The 20259-nt window shown below is 46.4% G+C and overlaps 1 protein-coding gene across 1 annotated transcript; it reads left to right on the forward strand.

The window, feature by feature from the left end:
• The first annotated feature begins 5703 nt into the window (after window positions 1-5703).
• PSMD2 (proteasome 26S subunit ubiquitin receptor, non-ATPase 2) lies at window positions 5704-15379 on the forward strand. Its single transcript, XM_055307790.1, has 21 exons — window positions 5704-5878; window positions 6328-6384; window positions 6944-7108; window positions 7967-8088; window positions 8263-8487; window positions 8764-8922; window positions 9048-9192; window positions 9387-9447; window positions 10157-10303; window positions 10472-10578; window positions 10767-10894; window positions 11127-11214; window positions 12391-12553; window positions 12679-12780; window positions 12974-13119; window positions 13376-13459; window positions 13677-13845; window positions 13933-14027; window positions 14232-14358; window positions 14797-14915; window positions 15053-15379. The coding sequence occupies exons 1-21, from the start codon at window positions 5744-5746 to the stop codon at window positions 15233-15235; spliced, it is 2727 nt and encodes a 908-aa protein (XP_055163765.1). The 5' UTR covers window positions 5704-5743; the 3' UTR covers window positions 15236-15379.
• The last annotated feature ends 4880 nt before the right edge of the window (window positions 15380-20259 follow it).

Genomic DNA, 20259 nt, shown 5'->3' on the forward strand with positions numbered 1-20259 from the left:
GCCCTACAGGACCCTGTGCCAATAAATAGACACACATCAGCCAGACTGTCTCTTCCTTCAGTCTTGTTTTCGTTTATTCATTTACTCATTCCACCAGTATTTATTGAGCACCTACTATATTCCAGGCTACTCTCCTAGATACTCATTTACTCAGTCACCAGATACAGGGAACTAAGATATGAAACTCCAAGAAGACAGAGGAGAGGCAGGATGGAGGAATAGAATGACGTCGAGTTTGGCTGGGTGGAATACCTCCTTGGGTGGTCATATCCCCATCACAGGCTGTTCTACACCTGGAAGGATTTGCCTCTGACCTCCACTGGTGCATGCAGCCAGGCCTAACACCAAGTCTGGCTCACAACTGGGCCGAGGTCAGCTTGGAAGATGAGTGGCTGACCCTTACCCTGCAGTGGAGGGAAGCCCTGGCCAAGGTACATGCCATTACCTGGAGTTCTGAGCACTTGCCTCTGCTTATGGCTGAGAAGACATGCATTTCCCCATGGCCTTGAAGGCTCAGAACTCCTGGGAGTCACTTATCCCACCACATGCACTCATCAAGGCCTACCAAGTACCAGGCACAGAGACTAAGGGCCTGGCTGCCACCTTCTAGAGCAAGGGAGGGCAAGGAGCATTTATTCAATACCTCTTGTATTCCAGGCACCTCTGCTAAGTGGCTCATTTTTTAAATTCATTCATTAATTTATAATATATGCATTCATGGATTTATTTTTTTTTAAGTGTATTGATTACCAACAATGTGCCAGGCACTGGTGATGCAAAAATGAGTAAGATGGCCTCTTCCCTTAGGTGGTTCTTCTATTGGCAGTTTCACCTCCATGAGCTCATCTGAGCCTCATGGCAACCATATTTATAAATGCAGATCTAACTGTCAGCACTTCACTGCAGTCAAAGACACCTAGCTTGAAACTGAAGATTGGATAGCCTTATGGGATTGAACTTGTTATCGCACTTCTAGGAGCCTCAGTTTCTTTATCTGGAAAATGAGAACCAGAGCAGGACAGTGGAAAGTCATCTAAATTGTCTTTAAAATTCAGTGTTCTCCAAAGTCTAGGTAGGGGTGGGTCTGTTGAGGGCAAGTGAAGCTTTGGCTGTGATTACCACTGGGGCCCTGGGTGATGGCCCATGTGTCCTAGCCTCATAAAGAGCTGGATGTGGGCCCCCCATCATGGAGGTGCTGGCTACTTAGAAGGGAAGACTGTGGCCTCAGGAACCCTAAGACTGAGGGAATACATGGCTGAATGTCTGAGATTATGACTCTGGGAGGGGCAGCAAAGTGTATTGGAAAAAGGAAGGCCATCACATCTGGAAACCTGGTTCTGGCTCTAGCTCTGCCACTTGTCAGCTGTGTGATGGGTTGGATGAGATGATCTCCGAGGACTAGCTCAGCATTAGTGTTCTAAGCAGTGAATTCATAGGCTTAGCAAACATTAAGAAATGTTGAGAAATAACACGTGAAGTTTGAGTGTTGCACAGAGAATGAGATTTATAATGTCCGAGATCTTAGTGAGGAGAGAGGCTTGGCAGCCCTTCCCTTTATATCTGATTTTAGAAGACAGTTTAGGACGCTGACCAGTGGGCCACTTTGGCATTGAAACTCCATATATTTCCAAAAAGGTCAAAGGTCAGCTTTCATTTTCTGAGAGTCCCGATTTTGTTAACCCTGTGCTAAGTACTTTAAAATCATTTCACTAAATTCCCACAACTTATAAGAAGGTTCTATAATTCCCTCTACTGTACAAGTGGAGAAACTAAGAGAAAAAAATTACATAACTTCTTGGGATGCCTGGGTGGCTCAGTGGTTGGGTGTCTGACTTTGGCTCAGGGTGTGATCCTGGAGTCCTGGGATCAAGTCCCACTTCAGGCTCCTTGCATAGAGTCTGCTTCTCCCTCCGCCTATGTCTCCACTTCTCTGTGTGTCTCTCATGAATAAATAAATAAAATCTTTTTAAAAAAATTACATAACTTCCAATATCAGATAAGACAAATTGCATTAAAGTCAGACTTGGAGCTCAGATGCCCTTAATCACCACCATTTAGTCTTCTAGGTCATGACCGAGTTTAGACTCATACATCGAAATCTGTCTTCTGGTCAGTGTCATTGCACTTCTACATCAGACCATCACCAGCAGGTGCATTTCCGTGCTACCCAGCTCCCCTGGGCCAGACATATGTAACAACCAGGTAGCTGCAGGAAACCTAAACACACGTTGAGCTGAAATTAAGCCAGGTAGCACCTGTTTGTTGAACACTCTGCAGGTGCTTGGTTTTAAAGGCAAGGCAAGGTGAACATCAGCTGACAGATGGAATCTTCACCCTTAGTGGCCCTGCCAAACTGATGAATATGCATCTGCGATATGATCTGGTGTGTTAAGGCAGAAGGAGGAAAAAAGAGTGGTGCTCCTAGGTGGACACATGAGAGCAGTTGTTGGTAATGTGCTGGGCCATACCCTATACTGCCCTGTTGAGAAGTCTGACCAATTCCCACGCACAATAAGGCAACATATGTCAAACAATATGATTTCACACTTGGAAACACTCTGGAAATTTTAGGTTGGAAAAGAATCTCTCATAAAATAAGCACAGTTTCAGTGGGCTTATCATGACTTACAAATAGAGAATCTCAACAGTTTCTCGATGCCCAGCTTTGAGCTCTAAAGAGCCCTCAGTGGACCATTATTATATGTAAGGATGACCTGAAGATGAATGCAAAATGAACTCATTCATTCAATAAATATTTATCAACGCTTACCATAAGCTAGGCATTAGGTTGGTACTAGGACAAAAGATGAATAAGAAACAGTTCCTGTCCTCTAATAGCTCAGAGTCTAGGGGGAGAGAGAGATGTATCAAGCACGGTGGGAGCACAGGGAAGAAATGAATAACTTGAAGAGAACGGGAAAGCTTCCTAGACAGGTGATATTGAGCTGCAGTACAGAGGATGGGAGAATTTGCTAGGTAAAAAACAGAGAAGGGCATGTATAGAAGCAATAACAATGTGAAAAGGTCAATCATCTCTTGAAGGGCCAAGGCATGTTCAGAAATGATGAAATATTTAGGATGATTAGGTTAAAGGGCCATGATGAAAGGTGAGAGTCTGAAGAAAGGAAGTTTTGGGTTTTTTTTTTTTTTTTTTAAGGATTTTATTTATGTATTTGAGAGAGAGTGAGTGAGAGAGAACATGAGTAGGGGGAGGGTCAGAGGGCCAGGGACAAGCAGACTCCCTGCTAAGCAGGGAGCCTGAAGCCCACCATCAGGATTCCAGAACCGATCAGGATTCCAGAACCGAGAATCATGACCTGAGCCGGGAATCATGACCTGAGCCAAAGGCAGATGTTTAACTGACTGAGCCACCCAGGAGCCTCTGAAAAAGGCAAGGTGTAACAGTATGTGTGAAAAGACAAGTCCTGGAGATCAAAAGTCACAAGGGTCACAGTGCAATCTATTTAAGAAATATCACAGAAAGTAGGAACCCGTGGAAACCGTGCAAGGCGGCGTCCTGCCAGGAGCACTTCTGGTGTTATGTAAAAATGATGCTTTGAGTTGAAAGGTTATCAAATGAGTGGAACCATCCATAAGATGTGCAGCTCTACAGCTCAAGCCATGAGTCTGGGGACAGCATGGATGGCTTATGGATGCAGTTTAAAGGAAGGTGGTAGGAAAGGGACAGGTGAGGGGACGCCCCCAATTAGAGAGCTATTTGGCCACGACAAGGCTCAGAGTTGGCCAAATGGTAGGAAGAAAAGTTTTTGGGCAATGTGACTGAAAGGAGGGTTGAGGCAGGGCATCAATGTTATTACGTGGCCTTGGAAATAGCTGCCAGACATCTTTGTTTGGCTAGAAAGGACTGGAGGCTTGAATACTTGGAAGCAGGGAGAGGGGGCAAGAATGTTTATCTCAGTCCTGCAGATTTGAGGTGGTTAGAGAATGACAACTGGCTCCTTTCCAGGTGCCAGAAACCCAGCTGGACAGTTTACATACATTGTCTTATTTCATTTTCAACACACAACTTACAAGGGAGATACTTTATTACTCTCATTTCATAGAGGCAGAAACCAGGCTGAGAGAGGTTAGGAAGCTTGCCCAAGTATCACAGCTAGTCAGGGGCTTTAGCAACGCCAGGTCTCTGCTCCCTAAAACTCATGTTCCTGCCCTCCCCCTTTTTGTTTTGAAACATTTCAAACCTACAAAAAGTTGAAACATAGTAACACGAACATTCATATACTTTTCATCTGGAGGCACCAGCTATTAACAGCCTGTGCTTTGTGCCACAACATCACCCCTTCTCTAAGGTACTGGTAGGGATACAACTGGTATATAAGACAAAATCTGAGATCTGATAGAAGGAAAGTCATGGAAGGAGAGATTTAGGAGAAATACCTCTACGGATGACTGAAGAAAGCATGACATCTTGAAGCCAAAGATGGAATAAGCAGAACAGCCATGGACTACAGGGTTTCTGTCACCAGACCAGGGCTGGGGAAGTCACTGGTGATGGAAATGGGAGATTCACCCCCCAGAATCCAAGCACTGAATGAAAAAAGCAACAGGTTTTAAAATAGGCTATGCAATTCTATCTCTAAATATATTTAGCCAACATTCATTCAGTGCTAACAATGCTGTCCTAGCTTTTTCTAAAAACAAAACAAAACAAAAAAACAAAAAAAAAAACACACAAATACTTTCTGCATTCTTTAACGCCCCAGAACCCATAATGAAGACCCCAGGTCAACTGGTGAGTGTTCCCACCAGATGAGGGGGAGAAGTTACTTCCTCTTTTCTCACCTTCTGGATGCATACATGTAGCCCCAAACTTAAGAAAAAACATGGAGGTTTGCTTCAATCAATCAAGAACTTGGAAGACTGGATCAAGGTTCAAATCCAGATCCTACTACTGACTACCTGATTTCCTCTGTGGAAACGGGACACAGCCTTACCAAATTCAAACGGCCGAGAGGACGTTATTTATCATCTAGAACTAATCCTGACTTCAACAGTGTCCTTCACACCCCTTCTAAGTCAAATCACGGAAAGACCAAAAGACAGAGATTGAAGGCAAAGCCTGTGTCTTGATCTGCCTTTAGTTCTAGAGTTTAGCCTCGGAGCATAGGACTACATTGTATTGATGGACTCCGACCAGGCTCCGCAGGTGGATTTAAGGAGGGGGCCGTACCCGGCAGGTGGTATCCGAGCACTATTCCTTCACCCGGGGGTAAAACGTTACGAGGTTAATATTCCGCGGCGGCGGAAGTAGGTACAGGCTGCAGACCTCACACGGGCGGCGATCAAGCATTCCGACGTGAAGAGTCTCGTTCGTCTGTCCCACCACGCAGCCGACTGCGGTGTCACTGTGGGTACCGGTCGCTCGGCGAGTAAGGAGACCCCGCGGGCGGTCCCTCGGCTCGCGGCTCCTCATCTCCTACGGCAGCCAGCGGACTCGGATCGCAGACTGCACGACAGCGTGGCCTTCCGGAAACTCCCGGTCCGAGCCCCGGCGGCGCCTGGGGCGCGTGAGCGGTTAGAACTTGCAGTTCTGGGGGCGGCCTCCGAGGGCGGGGTCCGAGGGCCGGGCCTTCCGCGACCAGGCGGTGGAAGCTTCCCAGCGGCGCTTCCGGTCGCAGGCGCGCTCAGGGGGCGGGGCGCCGTCGGCCACGCGCGCAAAGCCACATGGGAAACGGGGCGGTGCGGGCGGTGCGCGCGCAGCTGGCCGGCAGTGGCGGCGGCGATGGAGGAGGGTGGACGGGATAAGGCTCCGCTGCAGCCTCAGCAACCCCCAGCGACCGCCCCGGGCAGTGCGGACGAGAAGCCGAGCGGCAAGGAACGGCGGGATGCAAGCGACAAGGACAAAGAACAGGAGCTGGTGAGGCACGGCCCCGGGACCCGGCGGAGGAGGCCGCGGGGCTGAGTCACCGCGGGTCCGCAGGCCTTGGGCCCGACTCTCAACGGCCCCGCAGCGTCCGGGAGAGGGCGGATGGAGCGATCCTCGGGGCTCCTCGCACTCCCTGCCCCTCATCCTCCACTCTGCGCATTCGCCTCTGCCGACCCCACCAGCCCTCACCACTGACCCTTGAGGTGGGCCCGGGCCGGACATTGTCACCCCTGTTTTTTAGTATGGCATTGAAGCAGCCTGGCCTAGATGCCAGGTTGCCTTCCCACCGGCCTTCCCGTCAGGGTGCCATTTCTGCTCTCTTTCGTTGTCCACCTGATCCCTCCTAAGGAGGCAGGTTACCTCTACCTGCCCCGGGGTGAATGGGAGGAGGATGTGTTTGGGATTCCTTCTCTTGACGAACTTCTTCCCCCAACCCTCAGTCTGAGGAGGACAAACAACTGCAGGATGAACTGGAGATGCTTGTGGAACGGCTAGGGGTGAGTCATGATGTTGACATGAGTGGGTACATATTTGGATCTTTCTTGCCTGTTTGTTTTATTACGTTTTGGGGCAACAATTCCTATATGAGGTATAAGGAAAGACGGACTGTTTAGGGTTGTGATGATGTGAGAGAAAAGAATGACAAAGGATAGTTGAAAGACTTGGTAGCTTTTTTCTTGAACTCTTTACTGGGATTTTTTTTTGTTGTTGTACCAGGCAGGGAGCGGGGAGTTGGGGAATCACAGATGAATAAGACACAATTACTTTCTTTTTTTTTTTTAAATTTTTATTTATTTATGATAGTCACAGAGAGAGGGAGAGAGGCAGAGACATAGGCAGAGGGAGAAGCAGGCTCCATGCACCGGAAGCCCGACGTGGGATTCGATCCCAGGTCTCCAGGATCGCGCTCCGGGCCAAAGGCAGGCGCCAAACCGCTGCGCCACCCAGGGATCCCCCACAATTACTTTCTTAAGGGAGTTGTTAGTTAAACACCTTTGTGTTATGACTTGAGAGATGGGACTCCTTTGTGTCTGAGCTCTAGCATCTCCTGATCAGGAGAAGGACACATCCCTGTACCGACCAGCCCTGGAGGAACTGCGGAGGCAAATTCGATCTTCTACAACTTCCATGACTTCAGTACCCAAGCCTCTCAAATTTTTGCGTCCACACTATGGCAAACTGAAGGAAATCTATGAGAACATGGCCCCCGGGGAGAATAAGGTAAACTTGTTTCAGAAGCTGATGGAGGCCTAGCTTAGGAATACCTTTTCATCTAGCCCAGGGGTCTCCTGGTGAATCATAGGAAGCCTAACAGACCTGAGATCTGAGCTGGTTGAACTGAGCTGATCATAGTCAAAATACTGGCATAAGAGCTGACGGGAGGGTGACCTTCTCAGAATACACCTTTTTGTCATTTATGGTGGATCTTAGAATTTTTTTTCATGATTTTTTTAAAGGAATATGTGTCCAGTGCAGGGCTCGAATTCATGACCCTAAGATCAAGAGTTGCATGCTGGGCCAGCCAGGCACCCCTCATGATCTATTTTTAACTTATATTTAGCTTTGATTTTTTTTATTTCTATCATATCCCATGTTTGTTCACTTGTTTTATTTCTAAAATAAAATCCTAGTTCAATTATTTCTCTGTCTACTAGTATAGCTATAATCCAGGAAATCTTTTGTTCCTCAGTGGTCTCCTAAACTGGCTGCCTTGTTTTTGCTTGTGACTTATACAGGTTGTCTTTCACAGAGCAGCCACGGTGATCTTTTTAGATTGTGAAAATCTTTTCTGCTTAAAACCTTTTAATAATTTATTATTGCAACTAGAACAAAATTCAGTCTCCCATCTTTTCCGTTTTCTCCTTGTTATTCTTCAGCCGTATTGGTTTCAAAGGGAGATAGCAACACCAACCTTAGGGTTATCTTGAGGCTTAGATTAGATAAAGCATGCAAATTTCTAATATAGAGATTGGTGGATAGTTACAACTTAATTTGGGGGATAGTGATGGTAGTCATAACTCTATAGTCTCCCACTCTCCTTCCCCTGGATTTGACTTTAAAGCACTGGTTTCTTTACAGCGTTTTGCTGCTGACATCATCTCTGTTTTGGCCATGACCATGAGTGGGGAACGTGAGTGCCTCAAGTATCGACTGGTCGGCTCCCAGGAGGAATTGGCATCATGGGGTCATGAGTATGTCAGGTAAGACCTTTCCTTCTTGAGAATCTAAAAGGAATTCTGAGACCTAATTCCGAGTTCTGTCTTGGGGTACTATCTGTCTTAGAGAACCAGAGTGTTGCATTTCCCAAATACTGAATTCCTTGGGCCACAGGAGTGAAGCTGTATCCCTCCTGATGGTCATGGGCCTATCCACAGGCATCTCGCAGGGGAAGTGGCCAAGGAGTGGCAGGAGCTAGATGATGCGGAAAAATCACAACGGGAACCACTGCTGACCTTGGTAAAGGAGATTGTCCCCTACAACATGGCCCACAATGCAGAGCATGAGGCCTGTGACCTGCTCATGGAAATTGAGCAGGTGGATATGCTGGAGAAGGACATCGATGAGAATGCATATGCAAAGGTCTGCCTCTATCTTACCAGGTGAGTGAGCACGGTAGGGGTGGGTGGAGGGCCTAGCCTCCCCAGCATTTCTCTGTCAGTTGTACCACCTCTGTTCTCTTGGAATGAGGCTGCAGTTGATTTGTGGGTGTCTGTGAACTTGTTGAGGACAGAGACTTCGTGTCTCTTTAGTGGTCCAGCATCTAGCACAATGCCTGGTATATGGTAGCCATGCGGTATTTATTTTGCATAGGTGAATTAAAGGGGGTGAATGACGTCTGGAACTCCCTGATGGCTTTGTTGTTTCTGTCTCTGTAGTTGTGTGAATTACGTGCCCGAGCCTGAGAATTCTGCCCTACTACGCTGCGCGTTGGGCGTGTTCCGAAAGTTCAGTCGCTTTCCTGAAGCTCTGAGATTGGCATTGATGCTCAATGACATGGAGCTAGTAGAAGACATCTTCACCTCCTGCAAGGATGTGTATGTAGGGAGAGCTGAGCTCATAGATGGAGCATTTGCATGAAGAGCTGGGACTGGTAGCTGCTGGTTAAGGCTGGAGGGGCTTTTCTTGATGGGGGCTAAGCAGACGTGATGGCTCTCCCCAGGGTAGTACAGAAGCAGATGGCATTCATGCTTGGTCGGCACGGTGTGTTCCTGGAGCTCAGTGAAGATGTGGAGGAGTATGAGGACCTGACAGAGATCATGTCCAATGTGCAGCTCAACAGCAACTTCTTGGCATTAGCTCGGGAGGTGAGACTCTTTGTCCTTTTCTGTTAAGGCTTTTCTTCACTTGCAGTTTTACCTGGCATTTCACCTCCCTGACTATAATTTTGATTAGACTTTCTTTGGTTAGAATTGTTACTCATTGGGATAGCAGAAAGAACAGCGGGAGGCGAGGAGGGGGATAGTGGGGCAGCAGTTGTGACCCTCTGACTTCTCTTTAGCTGGACATCATGGAGCCCAAGGTGCCTGATGACATCTATAAAACCCACCTGGAGAACAATAGTGAGTAGCCCTCCATGTGTGTGAGGACTGGAGGATCCTTAATTACATCCCTTGTATTTGGAGTAATGACATGGCCCAACATATTTATCCTATAGAGCTAAGAATTCACACATACCTTTTGTTTTTTTTTTTTTTTAAGATGCAGAGTTTTATTAATTTTATTTATTTATTTTTTATTTATTTATGATAGTCACACAGAGAGAGAGAGAGAGAGAGAGAGAGAGAGGCAGAGACACAGGCAGAGGGAGAAGCAGGCTCCATGCACCGGGAGCCCGACGTGGGATTCGATCCCGGGTCTCCAGGATCCCGCCCTGGGCCAAAGGCAGGCGCCAAACCGCTGCGCCACCCAGGGATCCCCACACATACCTTTTCTCTAAGTCACTACTGAGGGCATTGATAGGGGATCTTTTTTATTTAAAAAAAAAGATTTTATTTATGCATGAGAAACAGAGAGGGAGAGGCAGAGACATAGGCAGAGGGAGAAGCATCCTCCTCACGAGCAGGGAGCCCGACACAGGACCCGATCCCAGACTTTGGGATCACGCCCTGAGCCAAAGGCAGATGCTCAACCACTGACCCACCTAGGCGTCCCAGATAGGGGATCCTAAGTGGCCTGTTCAGAGCCTGAGACTACCACCATGCTGTGTTCCTTTCTTGTCCTACTCTAAACCTTTTTTTTTTTTTTTCCTTTTCTCTTTCTCTCGTGCAGGGTTTGGGGGTAGTGGCTCTCAAGTGGACTCTGCCCGCATGAACCTGGCCTCTTCTTTTGTGAATGGCTTTGTGAACGCAGCTTTTGGCCAGGACAAGTTGCTGACTGATGATGGCAACAAATGGCTTTACAAGAACAAAGACCATGGTATAACTTTATGGCTACTTTATGTTGCTTTGGTCACTTCTGTTATTCTTCTAGGTTCAGGTGTTAATGTGACTGGGATCCCCAGGACCATTTTTTTACAGAGCTCTTTGTAACAGTTTTCTTAGGATTAGAACCATTTTAAGTCTGATAGATTTTTCCTTGGTGTAGGAATGTTGAGTGCAGCTGCATCTCTTGGCATGATTCTGTTGTGGGATGTGGATGGTGGCCTCACCCAGATTGACAAGTACTTGTACTCCTCTGAGGACTACATCAAGGTTGGTTCTGGGCATAGCCCACTAATGGGGACATTCTCCTACCGCGTTCTAGAGCCCTCAGGGCCTCCCTATCATGGGTAAGGTCTGCCTGGTTTTTCATTCCAGTTAAGGTGGAAACTGCAATGAAGTCCATGTTGTATACTTTATGGCAGAACAGATTGAGTGAAGGATCTGTTTGCATTTTGCAGTCAGGAGCCCTTCTGGCCTGTGGCATAGTGAACTCTGGGGTCCGGAATGAGTGTGACCCCGCTCTGGCACTGCTCTCAGACTATGTTCTTCACAACAGCAACACTATGAGACTTGGTTCCATCTTTGGGTAAGGCTTCTTGCTTCTTCTTGTGCTAGTATTCAACCTGTAAGCTTTGTGAAAACAGGAACTGGGTCCTTTTCACCTTTGTATTGCCAAGGACTACCATCATGTCTGTTGAGTATTTGGTTCTTAGTGACTATTGATTGAAATGATGAATAAATGACCAGTCCTCTTTTTGTTCCTTCCTTGTCCTGTCCTTGATTGTGTGTCTGGGACTGCCTCTCCCTGGCTTTTGCAGGCTAGGCTTGGCTTATGCTGGCTCCAATCGTGAAGATGTTCTAACACTGCTGCTCCCTGTGATGGGAGATTCCAAGTCTAGTATGGAGGTGAGGAGAGGCTGTTGGACATTTAGGGGAGGTAGGGAAAGTGCTCTGAGTCTTATCACTCTCTGTGATAAGTAGTGGGAAAAAAGTGCATATTTCTGTTTATAGGGCTGTGTGTATCACTTCAGTGAAATCTCTTGGAACTGGAATTTTAAGCCTCAGGTGGTATTGAGGCTAAAAAGTTAACATTTTGGTATTGAGTTCTAACCCTTGGGATCCATGAAGAAGTACTCAGACTAGAGAGGGGAGTAACTTAATCTAGCTTGAGGTGGCTGATTCTCACTCCTTGTTTTAGTCATTGGCCAACCTTAAATCATTTTTAAAAATTTTAAAATAAAAAAATAAAAATTTTAAAAGATATTTATTTGTTTTAGAGAGAGCTCGCTTGTGTGTGCGAGTGGGGTCCGGGCAGAGGGAGAGAATCTTCAGACAGACTCCCCAGTGAGCATGGAGCCCATTGCAGGGCACGATTTCACAACTCATAAGATCATGACCTGAACCCAAACCAAGTGGGACGCTTAACCGACTGAGCTACCCAGGTGCCCCCAACCTTCAATTTTCTTACTTATGCAGAGTCATTCTAGTGATAGATAAACATAGTATGGGGGCTAAAAGTATAGCTTGGATCAGGAAGACCTCAGTTCAGGGTGCCTGGGTGGCTTGGTCGGTTAAGCATCTGCCTTTGGGTCAGGTGGTCCTGGGATCGAGTCCTGCATTGAGCAGGGAGCCTGCTTCTCCCTTTCCCTCTGCCTGCCACTCCCCCTGCTTGTGCTCTCTCTTTTTCTCTGTCAAATAAATGAAATCTTGAAGAAGAAAAAAAGACAGACTTCAATTCAAATTGTGCCACCTCTGCTTATAAGCAGTGTGATCTTGGACAGTAACTCAATCCCTTCAGGTTTCATTTTCCTCATCAGTAAAAGAATAACAACAGGAGGACCTGTTTCATGGGGTTGTTGTGAAGATTAAATGTTAATAGTACACAAAAGAGTTGGCATACTGGCTGATATCTAGTAAATACTCAGTGAATGGTTGCTCTTATTATTTTGACCTATCATCCGAAAGAGATTATTACTTAGTGTGGTTACAGTGGTCTGTAGGAATTGTTTGTCTGGAGTCAGGATAGATAAACAGTTATTTTTAATAACTTACTGTATATGATACTGACATTCCTATTTGTAGGTGGCAGGTGTGACAGCTTTAGCCTGTGGAATGATAGCAGTGGGATCCTGCAATGGAGATGTCACTTCCACTATCCTTCAGACCATCATGGAAAAGTCAGAGACCGAGCTCAAGGACACCTATGCCCGTTGGCTTCCTCTTGGACTGGGCCTCAACCACCTGGGTGAGGGGATGTCTCTCTGAGCAAAGGCTGACAGTAACTGGGTACAACAGAGGAGGGGGGCTTATGTGTCAAACTATGCTGGTTGGAAACAAGTGTCCTCTTGATACCTTGAATTTTTCCTGTAGGCAAGGGTGAGGCCATCGAAGCAATCCTGGCAGCGCTAGAAGTTGTGTCCGAGCCATTCCGCAGTTTTGCCAACACATTAGTGGATGTGTGTGCCTATGCAGGTCTGTGTCTTTGTGTTTCTCCTGTGACTCCTTACTTCTTTCTGGGATATCTCTTTTCAAATTTATTCTCCTTTCTCAGTTGTTCTAATCTTTAGATTCTTTAGCTTCTATTCCTGGAGTGTGTGTGTGTGTGTGTGTTTTTTTTTTTCCCTGTCTTTTCTCATCCTTACCACCATGGGAATGTACCCTGCAGGCTCTGGGAATGTACTGAAGGTACAACAGCTGCTCCATATTTGTAGTGAACACTTTGACTCCAAGGAAAAAGAGGAAGACAAGGACAAGAAGGAAAAGAAGGATAAGGACAAGAAGGAAGCCCCTGCGGACATGGGAGCACATCAGGTTCTATGGGTGGCTGGGCACTCTGAGTCAGGCTCTGAGAAAAGATAAGTGTGTAGAGGAGTAGGGGTGCAGGATTTGGGTTTGTTTTAGAGCACTTCTGGGTGGTGCTGTGTATCGAGATGATGTGAGGTTGGTTTCTATATGTGAAGGGCAAGATGTGCCACCATGGGACAGCTTTTTCTTACATGGGAATTGAGTCAAGGGTGAATTTTTTGTTCCCTGCGCTTATTGGGTTCTGCTGCCTTTTCAATTGCAGGGAGTGGCTGTGCTGGGGATTGCCCTTATTGCTATGGGGGAGGAAATTGGTGCAGAGATGGCTCTACGAACCTTTGGCCACTTGGTGAGTATTGCATGGAGATGGGAATATACTGGTTTAGGTGCCTGGAGATCCCTGGAGGAGACTTTCTTGATAGGTTTTCTTAGTGGAGAAATAGTCTCTTTACTATGCCCTTTCTGCAAAATTGGATTAAGGCCCCTTTTACCCATTAGTCTATTCCTATAACTGAGTTTGTCGTACTGCTTTCTGTGATGCTCTGGTTATTCTCTGTTATTACCAGCTGAGATATGGGGAGCCTACCCTCCGAAGGGCTGTGCCTTTAGCACTGGCCCTAATCTCTGTTTCAAATCCACGACTCAACATCCTGGATACCCTAAGCAAATTCTCTCATGATGCTGATCCAGAAGTTTCCTACAACTCCATCTTTGCCATGGGGATGGTGGGTAGTGGTGAGTATCTGTTAGAAAAAGACCAGAAATAACTTGAAAGAATGTTTGAGGCCCTTTTTTCAACACTGTAATGGTTAACATCTCCAGGTACCAATAACGCCCGTCTGGCTGCAATGCTGCGCCAGTTAGCCCAGTATCATGCCAAGGATCCCAACAACCTCTTCATGGTGCGCTTGGCACAGGTAAGGAATAGAACTCTTTTCCTTCAGGTGTGCCAAGGGAAGTATCTGTGGTCATGGAAAGGGTACATGTAGTCACATGAAGGGGACCTTGAGTTTTGCTGGGAGAGAGGATATGAATCAGTTGGATTTCTATATGGCCAGGTTAGGTGACGTCTCCTCAGATATGATCTTTACTTCTCTCTCTCTCTCTCTTTTTTTTCCCAGGGCTTGACACATTTAGGGAAGGGCACACTCACCCTGTGTCCCTACCACAGTGACCGGCAGCTAATGAGTCAAGTGGCCGTGGCTGGGCTACTCACTGTGCTTGTCTCTTTCCTGGATGTCCGTAACAGTGAGTTCCTTTCAAGAGTCCTACAGTGGCACATGGCCCTGTCTCTACCTTTATTTACTAGGGCCACCTTGTAATTTAGGAGCCAACTCCCAAGTTAGTTCTGCATCACTCTGGGTTCCTGATGTTCTTTGGGCCTGTAAAGGGCCTTATGAAGCTCGTCTCCAGCGTTTTTGATCTGGCCCACAGAGATTTCTTTTTTTGAAGATACAGTGCTGAGCCCACTGTCTGTTCCTAAGTGACTGAGAGAAATTAATGATTAAGTCTCAAATCTATGGGCAGAGTAAGGTGGGGGGGATCTCTGGTTTGTGGTAGGGTATATGAGGAGGAGTGTCGGTTCAGCTGAAACACTGAAGGGTTCTAGAGTCAGGGCTAGGGTGGGGTCCCACGGTTCAGGTCAGGTCTGCCTTGATGCATCTAACTGTCCTCTTCTTCCCTCAGTCATCCTCGGCAAATCGCACTATGTGTTGTATGGGCTGGTGGCTGCCATGCAGCCCCGGATGCTGGTTACATTCGATGAGGAGTTGCGGCCATTACCGGTGTCTGTCCGTGTGGGCCAGGTGAGAGTTTGAACAGCGGGAGGACTGTAGACCTTGGAGAATGCACACATACCTGCTTCTCTGAAACTGGTATGGGCACTGGTTTGTTGCTGCATTCCCATCTGCTACACCTGTATTTTTATTTCTTCACCCTACAGGCAGTGGATGTGGTGGGCCAGGCCGGTAAGCCTAAGACTATCACGGGGTTCCAGACACACACAACCCCAGTATTGTTGGCCCACGGGGAGAGGGCAGAACTGGCCACTGAGGAGTTTCTTCCTGTCACCCCCATTCTGGAAGGTTTTGTTATCCTTCGGAAGAACCCCAACTATGACCTCTAAGTGGCTACCAGGGGCGCTGAGCTGCCACTGATATGTCAGCAGGCCATGTTTCCTGCTGCCAGACGTGGACACTGCTCCTGTTAACCTCCTGTTATTTTGTTACTAAGTGAGATAACTTTCTTGAATAAAGACCTTTATCCCCAAGGTCCCTGTATGTCTGTTTTCTGGGGTATTGTGGCTGGAGGCCAGACCAGGGTGGGGAGTCGATGTGAGGAGCCATTGTTATAGCAACTCTGAGCCTAGGCTAGCAGGGAGGTTGTCCTGAATGGAACAAATTAAACTCCTTGCCCTTCTTTCCTCCTTCCTAATCATCTTAAAATAGTGGTTCATCTTTAGGGGCATGGACCCTTGAGAAGCTCATCAGTATAATGGATTTTCTTTCTAGGAGATGCATATGCACACATTTTAATACAAACTTATAAATAACTTTTTTTTTTAAAAGATTTTATTTATTTATTCATGAGAGACAGAGAGGCAGAGACGCAGGCAGAGGGAGAGGGAGAAACAGGCTCCATGCAGGGAGTCCGATGCAGGACTCGATCCCGGATCTCCAGGATCATGCCCTAGGCTGAAGGTGGCGCTAAACTGCTGAGCCACCTGGGCTGCCCTATAAATAACTTTAAGGGGCTGTGGATCCCATTCCCATCCCCACCCCACCAGTGCACTCCCACTTCAAGCTCATCATTCCCTGACTTTGGGCTAAGGATCCCAGCAGAGTCAGTCTTTCTAACTTCTGTGCTACTGAATGAAGGGGACATCTTTATCTCATGTGATCCTCTGTCCTTCTTGGAAGTTTGCTGTTGGAGAGATTTGGTCTACTTCTGTGCTGTCTTTGTAGACAAAAACTGAGTGCAAGAAAGCTTGACCCTGACCTTCCTCTTAGTGTAGCAATGGGAAAAAAGGAGTGGCCTCCTTCCTGGAATGTAATCATTTTTGATCTTCAGTGCTGCTTCCTGGTGGGGTTGGTATGAGTATAGTTATGCTGCCAGTTGGGGCCTGGACCCCTGTGGATGCAGTGCAGAAGAACATATGGCCCTGCCAGATAATCATAGCTAGCTAACCAACACTTTCTGTGGGTTTAGCTTCCGAGCAGTGCCTGACACATGATAGGTCTTCTATAAATGTTGAAAGAATAATTTTTCTGCATACTTCAGGGATCTCAAAACAGCTTTGAAAGGTAGGTTATTATCCCAGTGTTTTGATGGGGAATATAAAGTTTGGAGAGAGGTTCCGTAACTTCATTCCAGGTCACATAGTAAATAGTGGAGCCAGGATTGGAATCTTAAGTTTGACTCCAAAACCTACACCCTTATTACATTAATCTGTCTTTGTAGCCTTGGAGACTTGTGGACCCCATTGTAATCCAAGGTTTTGGCTAGCTGGAGAATGGCAACTTCGGATTAGTGTCTCTTGTCTTCTCTCTGTTCTTATTTGGCGGCCTGTATAAAAACCTGTGTAAAAAGTTGAAGTACTGGACTTCGGAGTCAGTAGACCCGTCAAACCTTGTTAATGGGATCCTGTGTGGTCCTGAGCAAATCAGCATGTTTGGTGAGCCTCTGTTACCTGTAAAAGGGGATATGATAATTGCTTTCCCTGATACCCAGCGCTGGTGAAGTAAAGATAAATTAGAGGGGCACATGTCTGGCTCCATCGGTGAAACATATGACATATGTGATCTTGGGGCTGTAGGTTTGAGCCTCATGTTGGGTATTGAGATTACTTAAAATGTTTTCGGGCAGCCCGGGTGGCTCAGCGGTTTAGCACCGCCTTTAGTCCAGGGCCTGATGCTGGAGACCCGGAATCAAGTCCCATGTCGGGCTCCCCGCATGGAGCCTGCTTCTCCCTCTGCCTGTGTCTCTGCCTCTCTCTCTCTCTGTGTCTCTTGTGAATAAATAAAATCTTTAAAAAATAAAATATTTTCCTTTTTTTTAAAAGACTTATTTATTTTAGAAAGAGAGTGGGTCATGGAGAGGGAAAGAGGGAGAGGAGAGAAACAAGCAGACTGCACTGGACACGGAACCCAACACAGGGCTTGATCTCACAACCCTGAGATCACAACCTGAGTTGGATGCTTTCTGACTACACCACCCAGGCGCCCCCAAAATAAAATCTTAAAAAAACATATTAGGGACACCTGGGTGGCTCAGATGGCTAAGCATCTGCTTTAGCTCAGGTCATGATCCCAAGCCCCATGTTGGGCTCCCTGCTCAGCAGGGAGTCTGCTTGTCACTTTACCCCACTCCCCTGCTCATGATCTCTCTCTCTCTTTTTCTCTCTCCCTCTCTGCTCTCTCTCAAATTAATGCATCTTTAAAAAAAAAAAAAGATAAATTAGAAAGTGATTCGCAATGATCCCTGGCTGGCTTGGTGGAGCATGTGACTCTTGATCTCAGTTGTGAGTTTGAGCCCCATGTTGGGTGTGGAGCCTACTTAAAACTTAAAAAAATTAAAAAACAGGGATTTGTAAGCTGCAAAATAGTCTAAAAAAAAGAACAGTTCTTTCTCAAATCAGTGATTGTGCTTTAGAATAAAATTTTCATAATGAGTCAACCTTTCACCATTCATCAACAAATAACAGTTTTACTCTGTGCTGGACGTTATTTTGGTTTATGGAGATGTAAAGATAGCAGAAAAAAACAAAACCCTATCCTCAAAAAGTGTACTTAATGGAAAAGAAAACAATTGTGATACATTGTCATAGATACTGTACTGGGGTGTGAAGAAGGTACCCTGGAATCTTTGAAATAGAGCCTAAATGCCCAGGTAGGTCAGGGGAGAATTTCGAGGGCAATGAGACTTGGAGGAATATGAGTCTGCCCAGAGGAAAAGGATAGAATATTGCTAAGGGCGTACCAAAAGAAGGCAGGCGGTAAGGCTATTTATTTTCAGAAATCATGGATAGTTTGCTAAGTGTGCAAGGCCAGGAAAAAGTGTGGTAGGAGATATAGTAAAAGAGACACAGCCTCAGATCAGGTTTAGAAGAGTTTTGTTGGGAGGACTGGGTTGCTCAGTGGTTGAGTGTCTGCCTTTGGCTCAGGGTTGATCCTGAGGTCCCAGGATTGAGTCCCACATCGGGCTCCCTGCATGGAGCCTGTTTTTCCCTCTGCCTGTGTCTCTGCCTCCCCCCGCCCCCCCCCCCCCCCCCGCCGCCCCGTGTCTCTCATGAATAAATAAATAAGATCTTTAAAAAAATAGAAGAGCTTTGTTCTAAGAAATTGACTATCAGTGGAGACCACTGAGTAAGAGCAGGGAAGTCACATCAGTTATCTGGGTAAGGAAGCTCACCATGGAGGCTGGGAGACCAGGCAAAGGAAACAGATACCTGAACTAGGGCATTAGAAATGGGGAAGGGCAGAAGAAAGATTTCTTTAAAGATAAAATTAAAAAAAAAAAAAGTAAAATCAATAGGACTTGAATTTGATGCAAATACCAAGAGGACCTAGTGACTGATTAGAGGTAATACATGGATGGGAAGGAATGTAGGATGAATCCTAGGTTTTCAGGTTGGGCACTACTCATTAAAAAAGAATACAGGGGGATGCCTGGGTAGCTCAGTGGTTGAGCATCTGCCTTCGGCCCAGGGCGTGATCCTGGGGTCCTGGGATTGAGTCCCACATTGGGCCCCCTACAAGGAGCCTGATTCTCCCTCTATGTCTTTGCCTCTCTCTGTGAATCTCTGATAAATAAATCAATACAATCTTAAAAAAGAATACATGGGCACTAACATGTACAAAGTTGCAATGAAGGACCGTTGAGTAGGGAGAGATGACAGGTTCCTGTGTGGGCATACACAACTTGAGATGCCTGTGGGATGATCCGGTGGAGTGGTACCTTGTTGTAACTGGAGTTCGAGAGATAGGTTTCAGGTTAGGAACAGATTGACAGGTGGGCAGTAATTGATTTTTATATATTAGCTTGCTTAGGGAGAAAGAAATGAGAAGAGTAGTCACAGAATGAAGAGTCAGAGAACGCTAGATCTGCATTTTCACTCACTATGGTTCCTCCTGCATGAATTTATTTTGCTCTCCTTTGGAGCTCCAGGTCCTCATATACAGCGGTAAGAACAACACAATTTTTAAAAGATTTTATTTATTCACTCATGAGAGATACACAGAGAGAGGCAGAGACACAGGCAGAGGGAGAAGCAGGCTCCCTGCAAGGAACCCGATGCGGGATTCGATCCCGGGACAGGAGGATCACCGCCTGAGCCAAAGGCAGACACTCAACCACTGAGCCACTCAGGTGCCCCAATGCAATCTGTTTTTATAAAAAATTGTGAAGATTGAGATCACGTAGGTCATATATATTAATTGACCACATTATCATTGGTACAGAGAAAATGCTTTCTTCTGAGATTGTATGTGTGCACATACACACATGCACACCCACAGATCGTGCACAAGAGTGTCTTTGCCACGTATGTAAGCACATAGGCACCGTTTCGAGCCCTTTTCACATAAATTAACTCTAATCTTCACAATCCAATAGTGTGGATGTTATTGTGAGAGAAAGCACGGCGGTTAAAAGCTGGGACTTGAGCCAGACTGCCTGGTTTCCAGCCTTCCCATTTTACAAGAATAGGTAATAGTAGGTAGTAAGTGACCTGGCCAGGAAGTAGAGTTTGGATTAAAACCTCGGATATCTGAGTACCTGGATTTGGCTCTAGGGCGATTCCTCCCGGTGCCAAAAGTCTTTTGGCTGCAGGGCAGGAATTCCTTCGTTATTCTGAATTTTCCGTGACTGACTTTTGTCCCTCCCTGGGAGTGGCTGATCTTTGTAAAGCAAAAGATCTACTCTTAACTAATTCCTTAAAATGTTTAAATCCTTTTTAGCCTAGCATTCAACCTAGTAAGTATTTCAATCGCTTTATTTTCAAAGGCTGCACAATTTGTACTTCTTTGCGCATTTGTATCATGATTTATTTAGGCAGGGCCGAGTAACAAACCTTGGCATTCTCAGCACGCCCCCCCGCCCCCGCCAGCACCCCGCCTGGTACTTAGTATGCACTCAATAAATGCCTGTTCA

The sequence above is a fragment of the Nyctereutes procyonoides genome, unplaced genomic scaffold, assembly GCF_905146905.1.
Source record: "Nyctereutes procyonoides isolate TBG_1078 unplaced genomic scaffold, NYPRO_anot_genome, whole genome shotgun sequence".
Taxonomy (NCBI): Eukaryota; Metazoa; Chordata; class Mammalia; order Carnivora; family Canidae; genus Nyctereutes; species Nyctereutes procyonoides.